The 19,002-nt window shown below is 54.7% G+C and overlaps 1 protein-coding gene across 3 annotated transcripts in view; it reads right to left on the reverse strand.

Moving 5' to 3' along the window:
- Positions 1-19,002, reverse strand: part of SLC12A5 (solute carrier family 12 member 5) — a gene marked incomplete at both ends in the record, with an annotated part of 35,534 nt that extends 16,532 nt beyond the window's left edge. For 2 of the 3 annotated variants that reach the window (XM_081256499.1, XM_081256500.1), the window contains 8 exons: positions 274-485; positions 1,307-1,548; positions 3,513-3,643; positions 4,142-4,196; positions 5,027-5,173; positions 5,551-5,682; positions 5,907-6,001; positions 18,838-19,002. In XM_081256499.1, the coding sequence (XP_081112625.1) occupies positions 274-485; positions 1,307-1,548; positions 3,513-3,643; positions 4,142-4,196; positions 5,027-5,173; positions 5,551-5,682; positions 5,907-6,001; positions 18,838-18,958 (1,135 nt within the window). Of the gene's footprint in view, positions 1-273; positions 486-1,306; positions 1,549-3,512; positions 3,644-4,141; positions 4,197-5,026; positions 5,174-5,550; positions 5,683-5,906; positions 6,002-11,439; positions 11,492-18,837 lie in introns of those variants that run through there. The other variant, XM_081256501.1, reaches the window with a different exon arrangement.

Here is a 19,002-nt window from a genome sequence, read left to right on the forward strand (position 1 = left end):
TGCTCCTGGTGCTCAGTGCAGTGCCAGGCAGTTAGCAGGTACTTGGTGAATACTTGTTAAGCTGATGACTTTCTTTCCCACTAGGTGGTAAGGTAGGCAAAGGCTCCCTTTCATCTCTACCTCTCTGTGATCCCAAGGATAGAACATGGCCCAGAGTAGGTGCTCAATTAAAACTGATCGAATTTAACTGAATCCCAAGGAGTCCCTTAATCCTGTTTAAGCCACAATCCCTGCAGCATTCCCTGGACACCAGACCTCTTCCCTCCCTCAGACCTTTGATGAGGCCACTGGCAGCGCCAGGAATGCCCTGGATCTCCGTGACGTTGTTTCGGGTGAAGTACTCGTCACAGGTGGCGTTGAGGAATCGGGAGGAGCAGAAAAGGCCCCAGAGCCGTGTGGTCACCGTCTCATTTCCTTCCCAAGCCAGCTTGGCACAGACATCAAAGCCATGGCGAGACAGTGTGCGGTTCCCCAGGAGGCAGATCCTAGGGAGAGAAACAAGGGAGGAGGGTGGTGAGCGACGTAACTTTGCCCTGGCTTCCCAGTAGAACCGCCGTGGGAGCACGAAAAACATAGATGCCAGGGCCCCATATCCAGAGATTCTGATTTAATTGGGATGGAGCCCAGGATCTGTGTTTTTTCAAAGCTCCCCACAAGTGATTCTTTTCTTTCCCCCAGGCCCAGGCAGTGAAAGCGCCAGGGTCCTAATCCCTGGACCGCCAGGGAGTTCCCTCCCCGCAGGTGATTCTAATATGCAGCCTCGGCAGAGAACCACTGCTTCCGGGCGATGCTGTTTCAGCACCGTGGACAGCAGTCTCCGTGTGCCGTTCTTCTGGGCAGTGGGATGTAGGGGAATGTGCCCTAGGGAGAGAGGCGGAACCAACAGGGATCTGAGCCCCCCGATACCCTCTCGTCTATGTCCTCTCCCATGATAGAGAAGGTGTTTAATACTAAGAGGTTGTCACATTCCAGAAGGTTGTCTCCACCCAAGAAAGGTTCCCTAACACAGACCAGTCTTCCCTTTAGAAATTGTTCCACTTGGCTCTTCCTAAGTCCACCTCACCAGCAAGCCATTGACCCTCACATGGAAAACTGTGCACACCTCCAAAAAATGTTAGCCCGTCCTAAAGAGATTTCCCTTAAACCAGGAGAGGTTTTCCCTCCCAAGGGAGTTTATTGTAAATCCACAACCACTCTGATTCTGAGAGATGGGGGCAGGGGGGTTGGCAGAGACTAGTGTGAAGACCATGAAACCAGTCCAGGGAGGAGGAGGAGGATGCCTGAGGCTTAGGGCAGCAGCACTTACGGGAAGTTGGGTGGGTCAAAGGCAGATTTGATGACCCCGGCATAGATGGCCAGGATGGAGAGGATGACACAACCCAGGAAGACAAGGGCAAACTTGTTGACATACTTGACGCCCACAAATACCACGGTGGCCATGCAGGTGAGCACACAGGTGCCATACACACGCATATTGTTCAGCATGGCTGCTGCTTCCCCGCTGGCATCTTCTGCCTTAAAAATGGCCATAGCTGGGAAGAGGTAAGCCTGTGGGAAAGGGGTGAGGAGGTCAAGTAAGTAACCCAGTGAGAAACAACTAAGAATCACCCCAAGGAAAAAACCTGAGGTGCAGGCAGGGCTTTGGAGAAAAGATACGCATCACAGCATATTTACAGTAGTACAAGACTGGAAATGACATCCAATGATAGGGGAATAGTTAAGGAAATCATGGTCTATCCTGCAAGGACTATTATACAGTCATTAAAAGATTGTATTGCAAAAATGTTGGGAGCAATTATTCTATTATTTTGTTATCAAGTATAGTTCTTAATGATTATTGTTTTTTATTATTTCAATAAGAAAGGCAGGTATAAATTAGACATTCATCCCTAGAGGATTGGGTAAATAAATCATGATATTTCCAAATAGACTATGTAGCTGTTAAAAAGGACAATATAGATTTATATGAACTGACTCAAAAAGCTATCCATGTTATATTAGGTAAAAACAATCAATTTTTAAAAAGAATGTGTCTTATCTCATTTTTGTAAATATATATGTGTACTTACATGTGACTGTATACACACATATGTGCATATATATATGTCTGTCTGTGTGTAGATACATCAAAATGTTAACAGTTGTTTCCCCTGAATGGTAAAAATGTGAATAATCTTTATTCTTTTTGCACATCTGTATTTTCCATAATTTCTATACTAAATATTAATATATTTATATTCTTACAAAAGTCATTTTCACTTGTGATATTTGCAAAGAGAGTTTTGCATTATTAGAGAAATCTATAGAGTTATATTTTCTAAAGACAGAATACAATATCACAAAGAAAAACAAAAACTAGAAGGATACACCAAAATGATAATGATGATTTGCTTTAGGAGATTGTTATTTCCTTTTTTACATTCCTTGATTTTTTTTTTCCAATTTTATGCAATGGGTAGAATTGCTTTTATAATAGTTTCTTGATTTTGTAAAAGCCATAGAGGTCTATTATTCTTCTCTCATAATTTGGCTTTTTGGGTCCTTTATTCCCCATCTATCCTCCCTGCTCCTGGACTCCTCCATTCCATCCCAAACCCAGAAGCTGCAACATCTATTAGTTCTAGTTCTCTGAAGCCGAGTGGTTGGGTGGACAAGCACGGGCTTCAGGGTCAGAAAGACACAGGTTCATATCCCTTCCATACATCCCTTAAACTCTCTAAGCCTTGCTTCCCTCATCCATAAAATGGGGACATCTTCTAACTAATGCAAGTGTTGTGAGGATAAAATAAAATGATACATTGAAGGCCACGGGGCCTGGGTAGAGTAGGGGTTTGGGAAATAAATGTCAGCCCCACTTTCTATGTACCAAGGAACCCTCTTCAGCTCCCACCTCACCTCCTCCTGCAGGGGCAGGAAGAACCGAGACCAAAGTCAGCAGCCATCCACTTCGAACTCTGCCCAGGGACCTGACTTCTCATCAGTTACTGCTTCTAACAGAGCTCTTCCTCAGCTCCCTCTTCTTCTCTGCAATCCGCTAGCCATCAGCCCTCTACCACTAACATTCACAGAGTGCTTAGCACTGTCCCTGGCACACAGTAGGCAGTCATTGTGTGACATGACTTATTATTTCTTATTTCATGATTTTACTCTTCCCAACCCACCTCTGCCACTCGGTAGCTGAGTGACCTAGAGCAAGTCATTTCACCTCTCTGAGCTTATCATTTGTAAAATGGGCATAATAATACTTAAACCTCATGAGGATTCAAGCTAATGACTGTAAAGCACTTGGAACTCTGCTGAGAGCACAGTGGGTGCCTGATAAACGACAGCTGTTCAGGTTACATAATTAGTGTATCCTGTCTCCCCAACTAGACTGTGAACTCTTTCCAGACAGACCCATGTCTGATTTCCCTTGGCCTTACTTAGTGACCCGGCCTACAGGAGGTGTCCAGGGAGCATCAGTTAACTGACGGACAGCCTGGGGCCCACACCTCCTCCTTGGCCCCTCTCACCAGCAGGATTTCGATGGTGCCCAGGATGTACATGGCCCCAGCAAACGTAGTGCCCAGGTAGAAGCAGAGGCCCACAGCGCCCCCAAACTCTGGACCCAGAGACCTGGAAATCATGTAGTAGGAGCCGCCAGCTGCAGAAAAAAACCAGTATCAGCAAGAGGTTCGAGGGGCACCGGGCTGCCGCAGGGGATGAGGGAGGATCAGAGACAGTGGTGGGAAGGGGGCTGCTCTGGGCCTCCCAAGCCTTACAAGCTGTAGCCCTAGGACTGAAGGGAGACCCAGCCAGACACTGAGTGGCCTCTATAGCACTAATTCCCATGTTGCTAATTACCCCTCTAAGGAGGTCACGGCTCAGAAAATAGGATGATGGAGAGGAGGGGCTCAGGCAAAGGGAGGAGATCTTGCATTGCCCCATTCAACACCATCAGCACCTCCGTCCCCTCCCCTTCACACGGCTGCCCCCATCTGTCCCATGAAAACGCCGTAACCCAGCCCCCGAATCTGTGGTATTGCTTCTCTGGGGTCCTGAGGGCACCCAAAGCCCAGGACACTGTCCCTCCTTCCAACTACTCAGGCCTCCCTCCCAACCGTCCAGGCCCCTTCCCCTCCAAGAAGCCCCAGTCACATACCAGGCACAACACCATTGGTTGCAATTGCACTCATGGAAATGGCCGTGAGCATCGTCTGTGAGGAGAGAGATCGTCAGAGTGGCGAGTAGGGTGGGGGCCACACCTTCTACCCCATAAACACCCGCCAGACCCACAAGTCCGCTTCCACCGAGCTTGTCCTCGGTCCTGTTCCAACACCTACTCCTGCCAAGTCCTTCTTGTCCAGAAAACCCCTTCTTCACCAAGCACATGAAAGAAAAGCAAGCTATAGCATCAGAGAGCTCTGGAAAGCCCCGCTTGGCCTCTGACCAGCTGTGTGACCGGAGACAAGTCACTTCAGTTCTCTAAGCCTCAGTTTCTTCATTTATTAAATAGGCAGGTGTACTAGCTTCAGCACTGGCTACTTAGCTTCAGCACTGGCTACTCACACGCAGAGGGGGCTCAAGGGTCACGTGTGAGGAAACGTAAATGTCATGAGAAGTAGGTGTTTAGTGAACATGTGATTTTTTTAGAGAGGATGGGAATAATTCAGTTACAAAGCTGTATGGGACCCATAATCCCATTTTTTGTGAGTCAAGACCTACCAAAATGTTACCTACTGTGAGACTGTAGGTGAGTTTTATGTATTAATGTACACCTATCTTTTTCATCAATGAGTCTGCGGTACCTGTGTAATTACAGCCAAGCACACACACACACAGCCAGGTGAAACCTGGTTAATAGCCATCAGGGACTAGCCTGTGAGACACTGGAGGGACCAGTCAGACCTAATTTACTCTCAAAGATTACACGCAGTGGTTCCTATAAAAAGATCAGGTCTCATGCTTCCTCCTCCTCCCCCTCCCCGCCCAGGTCCCTGTGAAGCCCCAGCTGCCAGGCATCAGGAGAGGGGAGCGTGTCACTCACACAGGAGCAGCAGATGAAGACCATGCAGAAGGACTCCATGATGCCTGCGATGCCCACCACCCAAGTGAGTCTCAAGAAGAGGATGACACCAAAGATGTTCTGCAGGCACGGGAGGTACACGCCCATGAAGGTGCCCATGCGGGGGGCCTGCCAGGGAGGCCAGCGTCAGTTTCTGCGGCCCCCCCAATCACTACCAACGCCCCAGGCCCACTCCTCCTACCCCGCTCCCTCCATCCCCCACTTTCCTCTTCTCTCCATCCCCGTCCCTTCATCCCTCTTCCCTCTGATTCTCATCTCGCTCCCCTCCTCCCTTCAGGCCTCCATCACCTACCCTTCAGGCCACCCCTCCCTGTCCCCTCCATGTCTATCCCTCACCTCCCATCCCTTCCCCTCCCTCAGCATCCGCCTCCCATCCCTCTGTCTCCATCATGCATCCCTTCATCTGAATCCATCTTGCCTGCCCCACCCCCTCTCCCCTCCCACCCTCCCTCCTCCCTCAGCCCTTGTTCCCCTGAGGCCCTCACCTGCACCGGCTTCTTTTTTCCACCCTCATTGTTTTCTGCCTCTTCGTGCTCCCTACTTCCCTGGGGCAGGTTGGTGTAGTTGGCCAGGCCACTGAGCAGGGAGGACACCATGGGGCTGGTGTCCATCTCCTCCTGTGGAGGGGGGCTCTCAGTGTGGGGAGGCTAGGCCCTGGGTGTGTGGGGGGGTGCTAGACGGCAGGAGGCCAACAGAGATGCGGACCAGGAGGGCAAACCGTTGAGGCTGGGATGAGATGAGCAAGGAGGAGGAACAGGCAAGGAGAACAGGGAGGGAGGGGGTTAGGGTACGAAGGGGGAGGTGAGCTGCGGGTGGAGACCCAGCTCCCCTAGCGACCCACCTCGAACAGGGCCATGTTCTTGCCGTCATACTCCTTCCCCTTCTCTGTGTCGGTGCTGTTGATGAAGGGGCTGCTCTCCTTGGGGTTGCCATCACCTGAGAAGGCAGAGGAGTCAGGGGCCTGGCGCCAGCTGGTTGTGGCCCACATACCTGGACATCCAGCTGAGTGGCCACTTTAAGTCTCTGAACCTCGGTCCGCACATTGGAAAACTGGAGCTAATACCACCTCCCTTGCAGAATTTTAGTTGACAGCGCATACGAAGGGCCTAGTGTGCTCCCTGGCTCGTACGGGGTATTTAATGAACGTGGAAGTGCTCCCTTGCTCTTGGGGGTCCTACTTCATTCACCAGGGCACCCTAGGCTCTCCAGCATCCCCTCCTTGACCATAACTAGCCCATCCTGGTGTTTAGGGGTGGGAGCATGCTCTTTCCTAGGGGGGGGAAGGCAGAGAACACTGCAGCTGAGGCCCCAAGGATACTCCACCTCTTGGAAGAGTGACCCCCTCTGGCATCTCCTGTGTCCCTCATTCATCTTCAGTCAACACGTATTTACTGGATGTCTCCTGTGTGCCAGTGTGGGCATGGGCGTGGGGGAGTAAAACACAGAATAAGACACCATCCCAGCCCTTGGGGAACCCAAAGGCAGGGGAGATAAACCAGCAGCCAGGAATTTCCAACCCAGAGTGATTAGGTCCACGGTAGAATATGAAAGAAGAGCTGTGGTAACACAGGAGAAGCGTTCAGCCCAGGCTGGGAGGTCACGGAAGGCTTCCCAGAGGAAGTGACGTGTCGGCTGAGAACTGAAGGATGAGTAAGAGCTAGACTGGGAGGGAGGCGGGAGGGTGTTCCAGGCAGATAGAACAGCAGAACAGCATGTTCGATGGCCCAGAGGTGAGAGTGAGAGGAGTGGGTTAGAGGAGCTGGAGGAAGCTTGACCCGGCAGGAGTCTAAGGAAGGGGTACGGTGGGGTGGGGGGCAAGGATGGGGAGTAGCATGTAAAAAAAATGAGGCTAGGAAGGTAACTCTGGGCCAGGTCCTTAAACGACTAGCCGGCCATGCTAAGGATTTTGGACTTCATCCAGAGGACAATGGGAAGCCATTGAAGAGTTTCAGGCAAAAAAATACCATGAACAGATTTGTGTTTTAGAGCAATTGCTCTGGCCTTTAGATGAAGAATACAGAAGCTAGTTAGGGACTTTCAGAAATCTGGGCAAGGGCCAATGATACCCAGACCAGAAGCAGTGTGGAACAATGAATAGACTCCAGAATAATTGGCACACATTTCTATGCCAGATATTGGAGGATGTGGGAAGGAGGAATCTAGGATAAGGCCTGGTTTCTAGCATGGGTAAATGGGTGGATATGGTGCTATTTAATAAACAGGGGAAAGAAGGAGATTGGAGGTGGGGAAGTTGCTGAATTTGATTGCTGGTGAGGCGCTATAGGACACTCAGGTGAATATGTCCAGAAGCACTTGGATGTACAGATCAGTCTGGGGCCCAGGAGAGAGGCCGGACAGGAGGAAGACATGGGAGTAGCCCATGAAAAGGCGTGTAGGAAGTGTGTGAAACTGTGTGCCTGGAGGAGATCACCCAAGAAGAAAGTCTCTAGGGCATTAAGGAGAGGGTCCTATCAAAGAGATATAAGGGGCCCTCCACAGACACACTCCCTTGGCTCCAGCCGTCACACCTTCTCAGTTTCAGGGCTGAATCCCAGCAGTAGACATCTCTCTGGACTCCGGAGAAATTCTCCAATGACCAAAACAGAAGTGAAGTTGAGGCCCTACATATTCTGAATTTCCTCTCCCCTCATCTCCTGATCCCTCTCTCTCTCCCTATCTCCCCAAATCCTCCCCATCCTCTCCTCCTGGAAACCTTCCTTCATCTCTCAGCCAGGGTCCATCCCCAGAGCATGACCTGCTATAACCAATCTCACCCCGCCTCAAAATTGTGGAAGTGATGCTTCACATCCTCTAGGGAAACCCACCACCGTCTCCTGTCACCACCTCCACTTCACTCATCAAGCCAAGAACTTCTGCTCCCAACAGGGGCCTCCACCAGCTCACTCTTCTCCTCACATATGTGGGTTCCTGGGACTCGCAGACCGGTCCTCCCAGTGGGAGCCTGGCATGTAATAGGTGCTCAGGAAAAAGTCTGTGGAGGTGAGTTCCCCCAGGCTCCCTTCCTGACCCCCAGCGTCTCAGAAGAGCTGTTTGGGGCCAGAGAAAAGGAGATATAAAAGTGAGGTGGGTCCCTCCTCCTTCTAAGATGCTGGCAAGATGCCTCGTGTTCTGCCACACTATGGTGGTAACTAGAGAGGTCGAAGGGGGATGAGGTGAGAAGAAATTTCTTAATGGTTAAGAAAACAGGCTGGAGCCAAGGAGATTTAGGTTCCAGTCCCAACTTTGGTGGCCGTGTCGACACGTTGGGCAAGTCACTTAAACTAAGCCTCAGTTTCCTACTTTGCAAAGGGATAATAATGGTGTTTAACTCATAGGGCTGTTGTGGGGATTCAGCCAAATAATGCCTGTTGGGCGTGCCTGGCACCTAAGTGTAGCTAGTGCCGTTACTGTTACAATACGATTACTAATAGACGTGGTACCGCGTCCAGCCTGGGCTCCCTATCCCACACGCCTTCCCCAGCAGCAAGCTTTAGGGGCCCTGTCTCCTGTGGGACTGGGTCCCTCGCTCCACAGCGTCCGCTCTTAGGGGCAGGACAGCCAGACACGAGAGCTCCCCATTCCTTTCACAGCCCCTCCCCTCCTCCTTCGTGGGGGCTCGGGACGCGCGCAGGGCGGGAATGGGGGGCGTCCCGGCCCGAGACCCGGCATCTAAGCAGCCCCGCGCCGGTCTCCATGGCGACGGCGCGAGCAGAGAGCGCCGCGCGGGGCAGAGCCGGCCACGCGCCCGCAGCGGCTTATGTAACGCGACGCGCAGCGCGGAGCCAGACTCCCGGCCGGATCCCAGCCCCGAGATGAGGGCAGGGGAGGGGGCGGTTCGTAGGCTTGTCCTGGGTCCCGCCTTTCCACCCGCCGCCTGGGTGGGACGCCAAGCGCCCGGTCTCGTCTGCCAGGGCTGATTTCGTCCCCTCCCTGGAACACCGGTTGAAGGGGAGGGGTGAGCTTCATGAGTTCTCAGAGGAGCAGGACTACGAAGGGGGAACTCGTCCTGATTCCCCAGAGCCGGGAGTCAGGATGATGGGAGAGCGCCGTGCGGCGCGCGCGCGAGAGGCAGGGCCAGACTGAGGCTGAGCCCTCTCGGCCCCCGCCCCCGCCCCCTGGGAGCTCTCCGCCAGAATCGGCTTTCAATTAAGCGGCGGCGGCCAGAGCTCCCGGGGAGGAAACAGGCTAGCGGCGCGGGCTAAGGAGCCTCCCCTGGGGGCCTGGGGCCAGGCCTGGGGGAATCCCCAAGCCAGACTGGGGGAGTAGGGGAAGGCGTCAGACCCCAAGAGGAAAGGAGACCTGGGCGCCAGAGACAATATCCTTGTGTCCTTTAGTCCAGAGGAGCCTTCTTACTCTGGTCATTCCCACCTCCCCGAGGTCAGGACCCAGGTCCCCTCCTACATTTCCAAGAACCTAAGTTCAGAGATGCCAGTGGTTCTCGGTCTGGTGGTCTTCCCTCAAGCCCAGTAGGTCCTTAGAGCCGCCTATCATCGTCTCCAGGCACCACTGGGAGGCCTTCTTTCTCTCTCTGGGACCCAAAATGCCAGACCCAGGTCCTGGCCACTCTAGTTCCAGATCCTGGACACTGATATCTAGGGAGAAAGTCTCCCCACGAGCCTGCTACACTCAGAGTCTGGGAAACTTATGGGGAGGGGGTAGAACTGAGGGAGTTCCTAGTTTGACTCCTGCTTCACACACACAGGCCACTTTTCTAGGCCACGTGAGATCCCATGGAAATCCCATGGCGCCCAGTAAGACGCCATCCTCAGGGTAGAGAAAGCAGGGACTGGGGGATTGGATCCATACCCCGTGTCTGCGGGAGCAGAGACCCCTCCTCAGAGTGGTGACATCTGAAGGGGATCCCAGGTGGACATGGCCCCCCTTCGTTCCCTAGGAACCGCGACGGGATGCCGGGCCCTGCTGCGGACTCGACTTTGCCAAACCCCCTCCTTCCCGCAGCCTAAGCCCGCTGTGGAGGAGGGCGGCTGCGGATTGAGGTAACCTCAGGGTCACTGTGGAGATGGATGAGTTAGGCAGCCAGTAGTTCCTACCCGTACTCAGCCTCAGGGAGGAAGAAGGGGTGTCAGACAAAGGATCGGGGACCCTGGTGTCCACAGACTTCCCAAGCGGCCCCTTGGCTCTGACTTGGACCCAGGATCCGGAGGACTTCAAGGCCAGGCTGCCAGTCCCTGGAAGACCCTGCTCTTTCAGCCTTGGGCCATCCCTGGGGGAGGTCTGCGGGAGTCTCGGCCCAGAGGGTCAAGCAATGCCCAGGGGAGCATTTGAGGCGCTGAGCGCAGACAGCCAGAGCGGGAGGCGCGCTAGTGCGCAAGGGACGCAGCGCCGCTGGAGGGTGGGGGCTGGGGGCGGCTGACAGCCGTGCTGGGTGGCTGAGACCGCGGGGGGGGGCGGGGGGCCCGAGAGCCCGAGGGGGTGGCTGGCCTCGCAGACCTCGGAGCAGGGAAAGCGCGGAGGAGAGCGGGAGCCGCGAACGGACTCGCTCCAAGCCCCTCGGATCCTAGCGAGTCTCCGCACCCACCGCAGCGCGTCCGCAGTGTCCGCGCCACGGCGCCAGGAATTCGGCCGCTGGGACCCCATTCCCGAAGCCTCACTGGGGAAGCTAGCAGAGCTGACTGGAAAGACTCCCCCCTGCCCCGCCCTTGAAACCACACTGCTATGCCAGGGTACCCAGAGGAAGGGGAAAGGGGGAAGAAAGGAGGGCGATCTTGCTTCCCGTCCCGAACCCACGGGAACGCGAGAGGGAGAAGGAGATTCCGCAAAGTAGAGCTGAAAATCCCCGGAAGGGGTACGCTTCGGTCTGAGGTCGGACCCCGGGCAGCTTTGGGGGAGGAGGCCCGGACCGCATCAAGTGACCCCTTAAGGAGACACCGCAGCCGGACGGGGGCTGTCATATGGCTCCAATCCCCCCATAGGCACCTTCCCCCCATCTTTCAGCTGGAAGTCTCAGAGCGAGGGACTGCCGCAGACTGCGCCCCCCGCAACCCCCGCGCTCTGCGCCAGGACGCCAGAGTCCCTGTCGGGAAAAGGAGCCCTCCTCCCTCCCGTCGAGCTACACGTCAGCCCGTTCTAGCTCTTCCAGCCCCTTCCCACCGCCTCCCCCGCTTAGCTACCCCACGTCTGCCCCCGGGCCGCGGGCAATGGCAGCCCCTTGGCCCCCAGCCCTGTCCCCGGGCGCGGCGCATTCCAGCACCTCGTACAGTGCCTGGCGCATTCCAATGGAGCTGGGCTCCAGGCCGCCTTGGGCGCCCACCGCCCCGGTCAATCCCCGCCTCTCCTCTGAAGGAGGCGGCCCCCGCTCTGCCTCTAACCCCAGAGCCGCTTCCTCTCCTCGCCGCCCCCGGACCGCTGCTTACCAGGGTTGGCTCCCCCATCGCCGTCCTCGCAGTCCGTCAGGTTGTTTAGCATGGTGGCGGCGCGGCGCCGGGCCCGGGGATGGCTGCGGCGCCTCACCCGCGCCCCTCTGCCTGCCTCCGCCGCTCTCTCGCTCGCTCTAGCTCTCTCTCGCTCTCCGCTCCACGGAGGAAGAAGCTGCAGTGCCCGCCCGCCCGGCGCACACACACTCGCACACGGACACACGCTCACACCCGCGCGCGCCCCCTCTCAGCGGCGGCGCTGCTCGCCTCATCCCGTATGCAGGAGGCATGAGCCACCGGCGGGGTTTTGCGGGGGGAGCGCGGGAGGGAGAAAGAAGAGGGGACGAGGGGCGGGCAGTGCGCTCTTGGAGGCCCCCTCGCACGAAAACTGGGGGCTTGCGCGGGTGGGATGGAGAGGGTGCTGCGGGGGATGGGGACCTCGCCTCCCTTGAGCAGACGTAGCTCCGCCCGCCCCCCACTCTCCGGCGCAGGCGGGGCCGGCACGTGGGCAGGTGCCATCCCGCGCCCTAAAAATAACGGCAGGGAACTAGGTCGCGGCCGCGGGGAGGCGGCCCCGCAGCGGCTGCCTGGCCGAGGGTCATCCGCCCCCTAGAGGGAAGACGAGGGGGGCTGAGGCGGCAGGGGTAGGGCGCCATGGAATATGGGTCCCTGGAGAGCCTGTCTGCAAAGCTGGGAAGGCCAGCCTCGAAGAACGGTGGAGAACCAGACCCTCTCCCATAATCACCGTTCAAGAGGTTGGAGCTAGGGATGTGTGGAGGCCAGAGCCTTTACCCGAAGCACTGTGCTGCCCCCGTGGGGTTCAGGGTCACTGACTGAACTGTCTGGCTCATCCTGTCTTGAAATGGGAGGCATGAATCTGAGGAGTTGCAGTGAACACTTTACTGTGCTTAGACTGATGGAAGTCTTAGCATCTCACCTCCGAGGCAAATCACTGGAGCGCAAAGACAAGGACCCTCTGACTGTGGAATGACCCTGGGAAGGAGAGGTGGTGAGGAAGAGAGAAGGCAGCAGTGAGGTTTCAGGGAGTGCTGACTCCCCACTGGGGATGGTGCAGCCTTTAGGGAGGGCGGGCGGGTCGGAGGCTGGCCAGGAACAGAGTGGGGGAGGGGAGAATGAGGCCGCCTGTCCGTTTGGGACCAGATTTTCTCCCGGGGCGAGAGTGTCTAATCCCCTAATCCAGGATTGCTTTCTGAGGATTCCAGAACTGACATGCTTTCTGTGTTCCTCCCCCTCCCCTCACACCAGTCCCCTAGAAGCTTGATTGTCCTGGGACCCCTCAGCACCCCTAGAATCCAGGCTTGAGCCAGGGGTGGAGAGATCTCAGGAAGCGGCATCAGAGGTTTGGACCCTTTGAGTCCCTGGAAAAACCGAAACATCCAAAGAGGGGAGCAGATCAAGGGGAAATGATTTTCAGACTCACCCAAGCCTCCAACACTAGCCCTCTAAATTCCAGGAGAGTTCCAGGGCTGGAAAGGATCGTGTCAATCATCTTAGCTAATGCACAGCTTTCATTTTACAGGTGAAAAAGCTAAGGCCCAAAGGGTGGGGGAAAGATGACTGCCTGGGGACACTATGCCAGTGAATGGCAGAACTTGGTCTAGAATCCAGTTTCCTTTATTCCAGTTTCGGACTCTTTTCCTCAACATAACCTATTTTTAAATGGGTCCTGCCTCCAATAGAAGGGACAAGAATGCAGTCATATCCAAACTGCACAGTGGCCTCTGATCCTTGGCTACTAAGAAAGGAACAGGGACTGGGTGGGAGATGAGCTCTCTCCCTTTTCTTGTGCTCAGACTTCAGACGTGCAGCTGGAGTGGCCTCTCAGCTTGCAATTGGAGGTGGGCCCAGAGACCTTCAAGGATCCTTAAAAAACAAAACAAAACAAAACTGTCCACACGACCAGAGGCCCAGTTCTAGGATGGGAGTTTTCAGGACCATGGACAGGGCCCACTGCCCGGATTCCGTTGTCTCATATTTGTCAGTGGCTTCAGATTGGGTCAACCACAGAGTCTTCAGCAGCTCACTGAAGGGGCCCTCTGAGGGATCCACCAGTAAGCTATCCCTGCCACTGTGTTTTATGGACGCCAGAAGGACTCTTTAGGGTGGAGAGCTAGGTATTCAGACCAGGTGTGAGAATTGGTCCTCTTGGCTTTCCCAGAGAGAAAACCACACACACAAAAAAGTGCAGTGAGTTTGGATTGGTGACAGAGGTTTAAAGGGTTGCAGGTGGGTAGACCAGTGTGCAAGAATTTCTAAGCACTCCACACACCACCACCACCACCACCATCACCACCATTATGGTTTTCTACTACTCTGTAGAGACAGGTAATATAGTAAAATGTGTAGTATGTTTGTTTGAGAAGTGCTGTGAAATAAATACTGAGGTTTTTCAGCAATCCCGGGTCTGGGATGTTCCCCTGAGGGTATTTCTCTTCATTTGTGGTCCAGAGCCCTGGCTGCTCAGGGACTGAGCCCGCCCATGGAGAAAAGCTAGATCCCAAGGGAGTATAGGTGAAGGCAGGGTGATCCTCTTCCCCTGGGTATCCCATCTGTCCACCCTCACCAGACCTCCTATCTCACAAGGCATCTGGGATTCAGGAGATACTGGTGCTGTCTGTCCTCTGCCCTCAAACTCTGTGTTTCCTTGGGCAAAACTGAGGTCCTCTTAGGGCCTGAGTATCTCCATCTATAAAATGAAAGGGTTAGGCTGCATAATCCATGGGCCTTCTTCCCACCCTCAAAACTCTCAGGGCTCTCTCAGTTTATCTCAGACTAAAGCCAGGGAGCACTTCATGAGGAGACAAGACCAAGTGAAGAGACAGCCGCAAGGGGAGACCCCAGTCCTTTGATTCACAGCCCCCCACACACACCTCTCAAGAAGACTGATCTCTATTCTGGCTTCAGGCCAACCCTCTGCAGTGAGGCTTTCAGAAAACACATTGCAGGCACCTCCTGCACTGCCAGCCTGGCCTTGGCCAGTAAGATGACCCTCAGCTCTGAGCCCCAGGAACATGGCTGCCAGCTCAGCACTCCTCCCCCACCCAGAGCCCTTGGAAGATCTAGGGCCAGGGGAATCTTCTCATTAAAGCATCACAAGATGCAGAGCTGGGCAGGGTCTTATTTCTAAACTCTGAGTCTCTAAAATTCCTCTCCCCTCCCACCTTATGCTTCCCAGAGAGAAAAAAGATCAGGGGAGCTGCCTCCTAAATATCAGGATTTGGGAACTGGAAGGAACTTCGTAAGTTATTTTTTTAATCAGTCCTCATTTATGGGGAAATTGGAGTCTAGAAATGGAAAGGTACAAATTTTCTCCATGAGGTGAACTTGTGGCAGATTGGGGACTAGAGTCTGGCTTCCTGACCTGCAGCCCAGGGCCCCAGCCACTGAATCAGGACCAGGAGCTGACTGGAAGAAACTGGAGCCACCTGACTGGGTCCTCTTTCCATGAAAGGCAGGCACGGTATTCCTCCTTATGGCTTAATCCCTATCCATCTTTGTCTCTATATCATTAGCCCTACGGCCTAACCCACCCACCCCCAGCTCTGGCCTCATGGAGCCAAGGCCCTGAACTCCTTTCTTCACTCTTCTCTCCCCCACCTGCAGGCCCCGTCCTCCAGACCCCAGACCCTTGCAGTGAATTGACGAGTCCGGCACAGAGCACACCCCATACACACAGGGCTCGCAGCAGACACGTCAACCACCATCGTCTCCGTGGTAACCAGGGGGCTTAATTAACAGGCTGCAGCCCTGTCACCATGGAAATGGCACCCCAACACCCCCTCATTCCTCTACAGATTCAGCCCATCTTCCCTCTTTCTCAATCAGGACCCCTTTCTCACTGTACCCCCCCATCCCCACCCCACCTGGAGAGCTGGTGCCCACAGATCGCTCTGGTTCATTGAGAAGAGGGGAGGGGAGATGAGGGGGATGAGAGAGAGAGAGAGAGAGAGCAGCCCATCACCATGGCAACTACAGCCCCGTTCATAACCAGTTTGTTGCCATGGAGATTTCCAGGCCTCACCTTGGGCTGAGGTACTGGGCCGTGAGGTTCTGAGTCCTGGCTTGAGGAGTGGGTGACTGGAGAACTCCTTGGATAGGCTGGAGATCTCCAGATCAGGTATTTTTACCAATAATTCAGTGTCATTCTTCCCAATTTACAGATAAAGAGACTGAAACATGAGGTTTGGGTATGGGGGAGGTAGAGAACATCACTCTTCTAGATCATCAAAGAATCTGAGCATTTTTATGGCTAGAAGAACCTGCAGGTAGCTTTCTGTTCAACTTCTTTATACTACAGATGGGGAAACTGAGGCCCAGAGAGGGGAAGCAATGTGCCCAAGGCCACACCACAGAGGCCGTGCTAGAGAGTGGATAGGCTACACTGTGGTCTTGCTCCATCCCCCGAGCATAAGTTGGCTGCCCCTTACTCCATGGGGACACATCCCAACTCCTGTTAGTCTCAACCAGGCCCAGCGCTCTTCCCAGTGCCCTGTCTTCCTCTATGAGAAACTGAGGCACAGCAGGGAGTGGTGCAAAGGGATGGGGAGTCGCTCAGAATTGTAACAGTTGGTCCCAGGTTCAATTCTGTCCAGCCAAGTCACCATCGATCTTCCCATGGTACAAATGAGGCAACTGAGGCATGTGGGCTGCCGCCCAGTGTTAGTGGTAGATTCAAGGATCACCTTCTGACTTGCTCCTTTCCTGCCCTGTAAGTCGCATTCCCACCTATAGCTGATCTCCTGGCAGCAGGAAGCACCTCCAGGGGCAAGCTCCACTCCCTGGGTCCAGAATGAAAGATAACACTTGTATGTAAATGACCTACAAACCCTCCCCCAACCGTCCCCCCACCTTCCACATGCTGCCATCTCTCCCTAAGGGGCCTGGGTGATGACAACAGGTGGAGAGAGCATCCCCCTGGGGCCAGAGCACTGGCACAAAAACAGCTGTGGGAAAGATACCAGCAGATTTTATGTTCCCCTAGGGAGCCCTTGTCCACTTCCCCACATAGCGACCTACCAAGGAGAGGTGCTGGAGGCTGTCTCAGGGCCTAAGAGATTAAAAATCCCCAAATTACTCTCAAGATGGAACTTCAGTAAACTCATGCACACAGGTACCCATCCCACAGATAGACACAGAAATACACACATCAACATGCCAATCAACACACTGGCATACAATGACACACGTAAGCACTGACTCACTGACTGCCCCACAGGTCAACAGAGCTAGCGTGGGATGCTTCTCCCTCAAGACATGCAAAGACACACACACCGCCTCTGCCACAAGCCCACAGCACTCCAGATTCACATCCAATTTGCACACACACCTGCACACGCAACACTGGGAGCTGTATTTTACTTCATTTTGCAAGAGCTTGGAAATGGGAATGGAAAGACGGAACAGTCACCTTGGGATAAGAGAGCGAGCCATCCTATTCTCAGGCCAGGGGGTGGGGAATGACAGGAGAGAAGGCAAGGTAGGGGAAGCAGGAGTCTACAGCCACTCCCCCTCTCATCTGATGAGCAGTAAGCACCTACTAAGTGCCAGGCTATGGGCTTGGTACTCGGAACACAAAGTTAAAAGGATGTGGTCCCTGCCCTTGAGATGTAGGAGACACGCAAGTAAATAATTTCCATCCATTGGGACATGGGCTATAATAGGGCAGTGGTCGGGCAGAAGAGGAATGTCTGCCTCTGCCTGGAAGTGAGGGAACGTGAAAAAGATTTTCAGAAAAGGTTAAATGAGCTATAACTTACAGAGTGAGGAGGAGTTTCCCTGGCTAATGGAGGTGGGAGAAGAACACGGACAGGTATGCCAGGAGCAGATGAGGGAAGGGTTAGAATGACAGACTAAAGGGTTTGCCATTTATCCTACAAGCGATGGGGGGGCGGGGGGCGTTGTGTGGTGTGAACAGGATTGGAGAAAGGCAGACCAGTGAGGAGGCTGTGGTCATGGCCACGTGAGAGATGATAGAGGTTTGGACCGGGGTGATGATGACAGGAGGAGAGATGTGGCCAGATTCAGGATAAGTTTTGAAGGTGAAGTGGCCAAGACATGAGGACCAATCAGATCTGGTGGGAAGAGAAAAGGGGGTGTTGAGAATGGCTTCTAGAGCTCTGATTTTTAAATCTGTAAGAATGGTAAGGCATTCCTGAAAATGAGAAAAGGGGCAGATTATGGGAAAGATGAAGAAAGGAAAGAGCCCCCCAAAATCTGAATGACAACGTCCAGGAGGCGGTTGGTTCACGGGACTGGAGCCCTGCTGAAATATAGGCCTCAGTTTGGTCATCTATCCAATGCAGAGGTTCACCAAATAAACCCCTAAAGGGTTTTTTGGTGCTTAGTTTTGCTGGGGTCAGGGTGAGCTCACCTGCGGCTCGGCAGCGACCCCTGGCGGCCCAGGGAGGCTCTTCCTCCTCCCCGCGCTGGGGCCACTTCAAGCGAATTCTCCACGTTCCTTTCAGGCCTGAGGGGGCCCAGAGTCAGGCAGGGGACCCCTGACAAGTGGCCCCTGCGGAGAAGACTGTGTGTGCATCCAGGATGCTAATCTTCACCGAAGCCTAGAAGGATCCCTTCCCTCTTCTCTCTTCTGTACCCTGCATGTGACTTCCATTACAAGACCACTGCAGTGGGCCCTCCAGGAAGACGCCCCCAATACAGCCTGAGCTGGCTCCACCCACCGCTTGTGGAGCTGGAGTAGAAGGAGCTAAGTGAATCCCCCAGGGACGGGACTAGAGTGCCCACGGAATCCTGCCAGGATCTAGCTGCCCGGGGTCCAAATTTCTCATTCTCCTGTCTTCTTCCCGGGATCCCCAGGCGCTGTCCGCGACGCCTCCTGGGTGCCTGAGGATTGGAGACCTAGCGACCCGGACTCAAGTCTCCTCCCTCCCTCAACTCCACCCCTATACTACTAGCCCAACCCCTTCGTCTCTGGTCCCGCCCTTTTCTGCCCCCAAAACGAGATAGTCCTGCCTCCACCCATTGGCTGTGGACGCACACGGCCCTCCCTTTCCCTGGTTCCACCTTCTCCCCCTCTGGTCCCGCCCCCTACCCGAGATGACCCCGCCCCTTTATTGCCCTCCGGCCCAGCACCCTGGACCCTAGCTTCTTTATAAGATCTGCCCCTTCGCCTCTAGCCCCACCCTCTTCCCTGTGTCCCCTCCCACCTCAAATGTGGTCCCTCCCTTCATCATTTCCCCTCCAGCCTTCCCCCAGTTCCCTAGGTTCCACCTCCTCTCCCTTCTCTGGCCTTCGGCTGGGACCCTCTGCCTACCAGTCCTGGTCCCACCACTCCCAACAGAAGACCCGCCCACCGTGTCCCCTCCCCTTCTCTCGCCCCGCCCCACTCCGGCAGGCCCCGCCCCCTGCGGCCTCTACCTTTGGCGTCTTCCCCTGAGAGGCGACGGAGATCGGCTGCTGAATGCCGGTGGGACTCCGAGTCAGAGGTCCCGGCAGGCCCCGCGGGGGGCAGTGAAGTGACAGTGAACCTGCGGCTCATGGTGCGGAAAGGAGCCGGGCGGCCGCGGTACGGGCCCGGATCGC

Source organism: Mesoplodon bidens (genome assembly GCF_964165515.1).
Source record: "Mesoplodon bidens genome assembly, chromosome: 15".
NCBI lineage: Eukaryota > Metazoa > Chordata > Mammalia > Artiodactyla > Ziphiidae > Mesoplodon > Mesoplodon bidens.